This window comes from Ostrinia furnacalis, unplaced genomic scaffold (genome assembly GCF_004193835.3).
Source record: "Ostrinia furnacalis isolate ACB-3 unplaced genomic scaffold, ASM419383v2 OfSCF2810, whole genome shotgun sequence".
Lineage (NCBI taxonomy): Eukaryota > Metazoa > Arthropoda > Insecta > Lepidoptera > Crambidae > Ostrinia > Ostrinia furnacalis.
Window position 1 is genome coordinate 820,661 of NW_021133049.1, and position 9,792 is coordinate 830,452.

The following is a 9,792-nucleotide window of genomic DNA, read 5'->3' on the forward strand; positions in this document are numbered from 1 at the left end:
AGCGCGACAGCAACATAATTACGCGCGAGCGATAACGATGGGTAGCATGGGGTCATTGGACAAAATTCTACGTGCTCACAGACCAGGCTTTACAAGTGTAACGATATAAGAATCGATATTTCAAACAACTAATTGGTATTACCGGTATCAGCCCCCCGATTGGCTGTAGCGCGTGACGTAGTCCCCTCGCGCCGGCGGGCGGTGACGTGTCACTCGACGCTATTGGTGGTATCGTTGACGTCATCGAACGACTCGTCGCCGGAGCCGCCGCCGGGAGCCAGGGAAGTTCTCTTCATGCGGGATGATGAGGAGCCGGTGGACAGGCCGATGCCGCCACCTTGCCGTCTGGAATAGATTTAGAGGCTATAGACGAGAGTCCTGGGGTACTCAAAGTCTTGAGAATGAGGGCTATCGTTTTAGCGCTCACCAGTTTGCGCCACTGTAGAGTAAGGTCCTGTCACTTGCTAGTAGCGAAGACAGTGGCACCAACTTGTGAGCGCTAAAGTGGTAGGAGGACTATCGCATTTGCACTCATCAAGATGGCGCCACTGTAGAGTAATGTCCTGTCAATCGCCAGGGGTGCCAACTGTTAAGTATAAAAACGATAGCCCTCATTATCTATTTGGCGTATGTTTTTTTTTTATATATTTGGTTATAGGCTTTAGGTTCTAGCAGTTTGGCGCTTGAAATAAGCGCGTGCTACCGAGATCATAATGCCGGCGGAATTTTGAAGCTAAGTCACTGATCGACAGCGTCAATATTTTATACAATTTCTTGTGTCATAGTTTTTTTTGCCATGACCTTAAAACTCATTTATTTATGCAAGTAGGCTTTTAAAATAAAACATTTTTTAGAGAGAGAACGATAAATAAATAAATTCGTTACTGTTTCCAATACACTACTGCAACACCACAAGAAAGGTTGTTTCGATATAACGAAGTTGTATTTGATAGTCATGCTAATAAAAGTTTATGAAATAGTTCACGTAAGAAAAGTTTTCATAATAAAATAGAAAACGGACAACACAATAGCATTAGTCGACATAAACATGAGGCATTCCTCAGCCAACGAATAATGATGACGTCATGGCCCTGTAAATCCATACACTAATCCAAAATGAAGTCTATGAGGAATGAGAAGAACAGAAAAACAATGACAGTTCACGGCAACCACAGTTTATTGCCACGTCCAAGTGACAAATGATAAAAAGCTGAAAATACTATGTTTTAATTAAATTCGAACATAGTTTTAGTCATAGTAGCACCATTTTATGTTTTGCTGTCAGAGATACACAATCAACACAGATTTTGTTTAAATATACATAATATTAACATCGTCCGTCCTTGCAAAGGGACCCAGAAAACCATTACATACCTTATATACAGCCAGCGTCAAATAGTTCCTGACACCCAGTGGCCAAAAAATCGACAACACAACCTTATTCCCAATAACAAAGACGTGTTGCGAACTTTTTGGCTACTTTGGGTGAATTGGGTGTCACGAACAATTTGATGCTGACTGTACTGCAAGATTTGATCCTTGATTTTATTTAAATTATCGAGTTCTAATATCATTACTTATAAACGGGACTATTAGTAATTTGTGCAATGCAAATTGCTAATAATCTTAAAAAAAACGATGGTCGTTCGCAGTTACTTTGAAATTTGAATTACTAAAGCAGTGGTTAAATGACATTTATGACTTGTGTATCTCTAACAATGACTGCCCAGTAAGCGTATTCACACCCTAGTAGTGCACTCGTTACCTCAGCCGGCTCCGCTCGTCGCTCGCCTAGTCACTATCCTCAGACAACGAGGGCCTGATGTAAACAATAATACATTGTACATATAGGTATATTAGGGAATATAACATAAATAGCTGTTAGTAGAGAAACAATAATAATAATACATAAACCATATGTGCATTAGCTGGATAAAGAATTAATAAACGCAATAATTAGTTAGTGCAACCCCCCTAGACAAAACGCACTTTTTGATCGAATCCAAAATCGAATCCGTCAAAACTCCATACAAAAATTAAAGGGGCTTTTCGACCACTTATCGACTGGTTTGCGATTATAATTTGCACTTTGTCTAGACCCACAGGTCGATACATGATGAGGAAGCGTGTAAGATAATAATTTCGCTTAGGGACCTGTCAACTGTCACTGGAACCGGTTGTGAAAAGGATATTTGGGGACCAGTCGCTCGAGAACCAGTCGCTTACAGGCTAGTCGTTCGGGGACTACTTGCTAAGGGACCGGTTGGTCGGGAAAGTCGCTTAGAGACCAGTAGTTTCGGGACTGGTTGCTCAAAGAACCGGTTGCTCAAGGACCAGCCCATGCGGACTATTTGCTCAAGGACATGTTGCTCGGGGACCAGTCTATAGAGACTGGTTGCTCAGGGATCTGTTACTCGGGGACCAGACCAAAGGAACTGGTTGCTCAAGGACTTGTTGCTCGGGGACCAGCCCATGGAGACTATTTGCTCAAGGACTTTCCGGGGACCAGACTATAGGGACTGATTGCTCAGAGACCTGTGTTGCTCGGGGACCAGACCATAGGAACTGGGTGCTCAAGGACTTGTTGCTCGGGGACCAGACTATAGATACTGGTTGCTCAGGGACCAGTTTTGTTCAGGGACCAGACTATAGCGACTGGTTGCTCAGGGACCTATTGTTCAGGGACCTGTTGCTCGGGCACCAGACCATAGGAACTGGTTGCTCAGGGACCTATTGTTCAGGGACCTGTTGCTCGGGGACCAGACCATAGGGACTGGTTGCTCAGGGACCTATTGTTCAGGGACCTGTTGCTCGGGGACCAGACTATAGGGACTGGTTGCTCAGGGACCTGTTTTGTTCAGGGACCTGTGTTGCTCGGGGACCAGACTATAGGGACTGGTTGCTCAAGGACTTGTTGCTCGGGGACCAGACCTAGGGACTGGTTGCTAGCAGATCTGTTGTTTGAAGATACCGATCTGAGGTAAAACTATTATACAGTTTTAAATATTATTATTCTCACCGGAGCTTATTGCGGACGTTGTTAAGCTCCCGCGAGAGTGTCTCGTGCGTCTCCAGTAGATCTTCGAGTTCGCGCTGAGCCTTGCGCTTGCCGACCTTCTCGCGCTCGAGAAAAAGTCGTTTATAGACTAGTCGTTCAGGGATTGGTTGCTCGAGGACCAGCCCAAGGAGACTATTTGTTCAAGGACTTGTTGCTCGGGGACCAGACTATAGAGACTGGTTGCTTAGGGACCAGGCTTTAGCGACTGGTTGCTCAAGGACATGTTGCTCGGGGGCCAGCCCATGGAGACTATTTGCTCAAGGACTTGTCGCTCGGGGACCAGACTATAGCGACTGGTTGCTCAAGGACCTGTTGCTTAGGGACCAGGCTTTAGGGACTGGTTGCTCAAGAACTTGTTGCTCGGGGACCTGACTACAGGGACCGGTTGCCCGAGCACCACAGCTAAGTACTGGTTGCTCGGAGATCGGTCGCCATTATAATACGTTATTCTCACCGGAGCTTGTTGCGGACGTTGTTTAGCTCGCGCGAGAGCGTCTCGTGCGTCTCCAGTAAGTCTTCCAGCTCGCGCTGCGCCTTGCGCTTGCCGACCTTCTTGCACTCGAGAAAACGTCGTTGAGAGACTAGTCGCTCCGGGGCTGGTTGCTCGAGGACCAGCCCAATGGCACTATTTGCTCAAGTACTTGTCCCTCGGGGACCAGATTATAGAGACTGGTTGCTCGGGGACCAGACTATAGAGACTGGTTGCTCAGGGACTTGTAGCTCGAGGACCCAGCCCAGGGGGACTATTTGCTCAAGCACTTGTTGCTCGGCGACCAGACTATAGCGACTGGTTGCTCAGGGACCTGTTGCTCGGCGACCAGCCCATGGGGAATATTTGCTCAAGGACTTGTCGCTCGGGGACCAGACTATAGAAACCGATTGGTCAGGGACCTGTTGTTCGGGGACCAGACTATAGGGACTGGTTGCTCAGGGACCTGTTTTGCTCAGGGACCTGTGTTGCTCGGGGACCAGACTATAGGAACTGGTTGCTCAAGAACTTGTTGCTCGGGGACTAGACCTAGGGACTGGTTGCTAGCAGATCTGTTGTTTGAAGATACCGATCTCCTAGCGACCGCGCTAGTGTAGCAGAGGTACAACTATTATACAGCTTTAAATATTATTATTCTCACCGGAGCTTATTGCGGACGTTGTTTAGCTCGCGCGAGAGCGTCTCGTGCGTCTCCAGTAAGTCTTCCAGCTCGCGCTGAGCCTTGCGCTTGCCGACCTTCTCACGCTGAACTTCTTCCTCGGCCTCGTCTAGCTGTCGCTTCAGCGCCTTGACGCGGCCGTTCATCTGTAGAAAATACACATTGTAGAGAATGGAACACAATGATTTTATGGCAATGAGGGCTATCGTTTTAGCGCTCACCAGTTAGCGCCACTGTAGAGTAAGGTCCTGTCACTTGCTAGTAGCGAAGACAGTGGCACCAACTGGTGAGCGCGAAAGTGGTAGGAGGACTATCGCATTTGCACTCATCAAGATGGCGCCACTGTAAAGTAAGGTCCTGTCAATCGCCAGGGGTGCCAACTGTTAAGTATAAAAACAATAGCCCACATTGCATCGTGATTTACGCCCGTATTCACAAACATTACTATGAGGTCTTACTATGCGCGTGGACGCACAGGGTGACACATGACCAATCACAAGCTCTATTCAACGCTTAGCGTTTGATTTTTTGCTTCACTTAAGCGAGCATCGTTTGTAAATACGCACCGCTATCTGTCGATGGCAAGACAAGGTTGATGTGTGTCTACTACCCTATTTATTTATTTTATAGAAACCAACAGCGATACGAGGGCTGCACTAAAAGTATCGGGAATGGAATATTTCCACTGTTCCAGTCATATTAAAATCTATTTAATTGCAAACTCCAGGGTTTTAAAAATCGTATACCATTTATTTATTTAAAAAAAGATTCTCGGTCGTATCACAAGGTCTTGTCAAACTTGTTTAGTCGTTGAGAAAATAGAATTGACTCGAGAAAATTCAAGAGCGATGATTTATTATGACTTTTGAAGTGGTTTAACACAAAAACAGTGTGTTGACCGGATGATTTCTGCATTTGGTAATGAAGCCCCATCCAAAACCACAATTTATCGCTGGTTTATTGAATTTCAACGTGGACGTGTCAAGCTCAGTGATGATCCCCGTCAAGGTCGTCCAAAAACTGCAGTCACCTAAGAAAACGTTGATGCTGTGCGTAAGCTGATTGAAGAAGATCGACATGTGATATACCGCGAAATTCAGGCAACTTTAGACATTGGCATGAGTCAAATACAAATAATCTTGCATGAACAATTAGGTGTAAAAAAGTTGTTTTCCCGATGGATACCGCATTCGCTCTGTGAAGAGCAAAAAGCGGCTCGCGTTACTTGGTGCGTCAGAACTCTCGGGAGATTACATGCAGGATCCTCAAATGCTGTATACAACATCGTATCAGGTGACGAATCATGGATATACGCGTACGAACCCGAAACAAAAAACCAGTCACGAGTTTGGGTGTTCGAAAATGAATTAAAGCCAACAAAAATTGTTCGTTCACGGAGTGTTGCAAAAAAAATGGTGGCCACGTTTGTCTCCAAAACCGGCCATGTTGCGACTATTCCTCTTGGGGGACAAAGAACGGTTAATGCAGATTAGTATGCTAGCATTTGTTTGCCACAGGTCGTTTCTGAACTCCGTAAAGAGAACTGCAACCGCCGCATCATCCTCCATCACGACAATGCGAGTTCTCACACCGCGCACTGAACAAAAGAGTTTTTAGAGCAAGAAAACATAGAATTATTAGTCCATCCGCCGTACAGCCCCGACCTAAGCCCTAATGATTTCTATACTTTCCCTAAAATTAAGAATAAATTGCGTGGTCAGAGATTTTCATCGCCTGAAGAAGCTGTGGAAGCCTACAAAACGGCCATTTTGGAGACCCAAACTTCCGAATGCAATGGTTGCTTCAATGATTGGTTTCGTGTATGGAAAAATGTGTCAAAGTTCGCGGAGAATACTTTAAAAAGCAATAAATACATTTTTAAATAGTAATGTTGTTTCAATTCCTTGATTCCCGAAATTTTCAGTGCCGCCCTCGTACATTGAAAATTTTAGTTATAAGATTAAGACTGATAGTATAGCCAATGACAGGTTTCCCTTTTTATACAAGTACACTGTTGTTGGGAAAAAATATGAATAAAGGATGTTAAAAAAATAATAATTAAAACTGTTTTAGGGAATACACTAGTCTTTGGAGCGTCGTCGTCTTGCCAGCGCCCGCGCGGCGTCCACGTGGGACGCCACAACGTTTTTTCGGACAAGTAACACAACTCCCTCAGTTGCGTTGTTCGACAGCCGCCCAGCATTGACGTCGTGGTGAAGGTGCTTCGCAGACGCTGACGGGACAACGAAGCTTGAAAGACGCTAGTGTGGAGAGTCCCGTCCACCGTTATTCAGCAGACGTCATTCGCTTTATGCCAAGACGCCCATGCTTACTATTCCAGCCCACTCTAAGCCGCACCGCACTTCTTCTTATTCGTAACGCTCTTGGCAGAGCGGTCGTGGTCACGTTGAGGCGTTGCTCACATCGGTTGCAGACGGATACAACTCTCCGCACGATCTCCCGCCATCTCTCTCTATTGGCAGACTGGTGCAGTCACATACGCCGTCTCCCACTGCCGATTTCACTTGGTCGGTCCAGCGCATTGGTGACCTGCCACGCGACCGGGTTCCTTCGACTTTTCCTTGGACGACCAGTCGTTCTATGGAGTTGTCATCCGGCCTTGAGACATGTCCGAAGTATTGCAGTATGCGCGACTGTACTACGGTTGATAAACGCCGCACCGCACAGCTTTGGCGAAAAGAATTGCATCATCTTCCAGTTGATATACTCGTATAAAATGAACCTTATATCTATCACTCTAAATACCTTCTCGGAATACGGATTAGCAAGCTGAAGTGGCAATGGGCAGGGCACATAGTACGCAGAACTGACGGCCGATGGGCAGCAAGGTTCTGGAGTGGAGGCCACGTACCGGAAAGCGCAGCGTAGGACGTCCACCCACAAGGCGGACGGACGACCTCATAAAGGTAGCGGTAAGGCGCTGGATGCAGTCCGCCACCAACCGGCTATAGTGGAAATCATTGGGGGAGGCCTATGTTCAGCAGTGGACGTCCTATGGCTGAAATGATGATGAAATACCTTCTAGAGCTTGCGCGACGCCTGCTGCCTCGTGAGAGTGAGCCTTATGTCTGCTGCCTACGGTCCACAGTCGCGTACCTTCTCGATCTGCTCCTTGTACTGGTCTGCGTGGCGTCGCTCCTCGTCCAGCTGCAGCGCGAGCTCCTTCATCTTCTTGTCGAGCTTGCGGGAAGCCTTCTGCTGCGCCAGCCTCTCACGCGATTCCACCTCTAGTTGCTCCTCTAGGTTGGCCACCTTCAGCTCCAGGGATGTGATCACGCCCTGAAAGATATTAGGTATGTAGAGTTGAGAAGAAATTGGGATTTTTTTTTTTATTTTTTTTTTCAAACGAGCAGACGGATCACCTGATGGTAAGTGATTACCGTCGCCCATAGACACCCGCAGACCCAGGGGCGTTACAGGTGCGTTGCCGGCCTTTAAGGTAAAGATACGCTCTCCTCTTGAAAGCTTGCAGGTCGTATCCGTCCGGAAACACCGCAGACGACAGTCCATTCCACAGTTTGGTTGTACGGATGAATTAGGATAACCATGATAGTATTGATAGTGGCTTTATGGTTGTTCGCGCTGCTACATCAGCGCCACCACCGGCCACGCTAGCGCCCCCTATTATAATCAAGCATGCTCCATAGAAAGAGGTCTATGGAGCCGAGAGAATTTTTGTCTATGCGACGACCGCCAAACGAAGCGTCGCTTCCATTTTTTTTACCGCCAACAAGACTTTATTTTCTGTAATGTAACTATAATATTGTTTAAACCGAAGTAAAACCCAATGTTCACCGAAGAATGGCTAATTATTGAAAAGGCCCCTATTTTCAAGATCCTACAAAACTACAAACTACAAAACTAAGCTCCAACAATGGTTTTTCTATTCATTATCATCACTGCACAAAAACAATCTTCTCTAAATTACCAGAGGCAAATGGAGGAGCATCCATTGACACGTCCATTCACAAAGTGGACAGACGACCGATCAATTCGGTAATCATAGGGGACGGCCTCTGTAGTTGACGTGTCCAGTGGCTGAAATGATGATAATGATGAAGAGGATTTGATGGATACTCCCCATGCTAACCAGATAGGTTGGGAATTCCTTTTGATATTAGCTGTTGTAAAATAAGACAGTACCTTGGTCTTCATGAGCCGGAAGACGATGGGCAGGCCCCACTAGGTGAACCGATGATCTGGTGAACGTCGTGGGAAATAGATGCGTGCAGCGCTGGACCGGCCGTTATGGAAATCCTTGGGGGAGGCCTTTGTCCAGCAGTAAACGTCATTCGATATATACTACCCTGCCTCACGTATACTGTATACTACCCTGCCTCACATATGCTTGCCAAACCTGGTCACTAACAAAGCAACAACTTAAAAAGTTAAAAGTATGCCAAAATAGAATGGAGAGAAGTGTATTAGGAGTGAAACTTAAACACAAGATAAATCTAAACACAATAAAATCAAAAACCAAATTCAGAAGTGTTGTTGCAACAATTAGAAAGTTGAAATAGAAGTGGACGGGACACCTAATGAGGGAAAAGAAAGAGAAATGGACAAGAGCCGTAACGGAATGGTATCCCCGTGAAGGAAAAAGAAGCAGAGGCATACAAGCGAAAAGATGGGAGGACGATATCCGCGAATTAGCAGGGCCATTATGGCCACAAATGGCTAGAAACAGAGAAGCATGGAGATCATTGGAGGAGGCCTATGTCCAAGGACAAACTGGAGATGAGAAATTGTAAAATGAAATGTTAATGTTAAAAAATACCTTGTAATTCAGTAATAAAGGCTTATATTATTACTAGCTTTCCGCCCGCGGCTTCGCCCGCGTGGAATTTTGTCTGTCACAGAAAAACTTTATCGCGCGCGTCCCTGTTTCAAAAACCGGGACAAAAACTATCCTATGTTCTTTCCCGGGACTCAAACTATCTCTATGCCAAATTTCATCAAAATCGGTTGTGAGGTTTAAGCGGGAAAGCGTAACAGACAGACAGACAGACAGACAGACAGAGTTACTTTCGCATTTATAATATTAAGTTGGGATAAATGTCATACGAACCTTTGTCTTGGTCCGCGCGGCGGTCTCGAGCTCAGCCAGCTTGGCCTTGAGCTCCTTGTTCTGGCGCTCGAGCACCAGCTTGCTGCTCTCCAGCTTCTGCGTGGCCGCCTTCTCCGTGCCCAGCTCCATCGTCACCTGGTCGATCTGGTTCTGGAATAACACACAATCAGTTTAGAGCAGCGGTTCCCAAACTTATTTTGTCTACTGCCCACTTTGAGAATAAATTCTTTTTAGCGCCCCCATTTGAGGAGGTTAGGAACAGAAAGTGACATTTACACTTTTTAATTATATGAATAAATTAAGAAAATAAATATTTTTGTTGAACTTTATGTGTTTTGTTTTTTTTTTGTTTTTAATATTATGGGTTAATAAGACATAGATTACAAGGTATTAAAAGTTTTCATGTATGTTTTAAAATTTACACAAAATTAAATAAAGAACAAATCAGATGTCACCTTTTGATCAAGTCACAAGTAAATGTCACCATTTGATTCAAA

General features: G+C 45.6%; 1 protein-coding gene across 3 annotated transcripts; it reads right to left on the reverse strand.

Annotated features, from left to right (window-relative positions):
• Window positions 1–9,467, reverse strand: zip (myosin heavy chain 10). 3 transcript variants are annotated; one of them, XM_028309672.1, is made up of 6 exons: window positions 9,296–9,467; window positions 7,324–7,506; window positions 4,284–4,352; window positions 3,513–3,607; window positions 1,766–1,819; window positions 258–345 (listed from the first exon to the last, which is right to left on the reverse strand). In XM_028309672.1, exons 1-5 carry the CDS (start codon window positions 9,422–9,424, stop codon window positions 1,792–1,794), a joined length of 504 nt encoding a protein of 167 aa, XP_028165473.1. In that variant the 5' UTR covers window positions 9,425–9,467; the 3' UTR covers window positions 258–345; window positions 1,766–1,791. The 3 variants fall into 3 exon arrangements, with proteins under 3 accessions (XP_028165471.1, XP_028165473.1, XP_028165472.1); XM_028309670.1 differs by lacking the exon at window positions 1,766–1,819 and having other exon boundaries at window positions 1–345; XM_028309671.1 differs by lacking the exon at window positions 3,513–3,607 and having other exon boundaries at window positions 4,189–4,352.
• Between the last annotated feature and the right edge of the window lie 325 nt (window positions 9,468–9,792).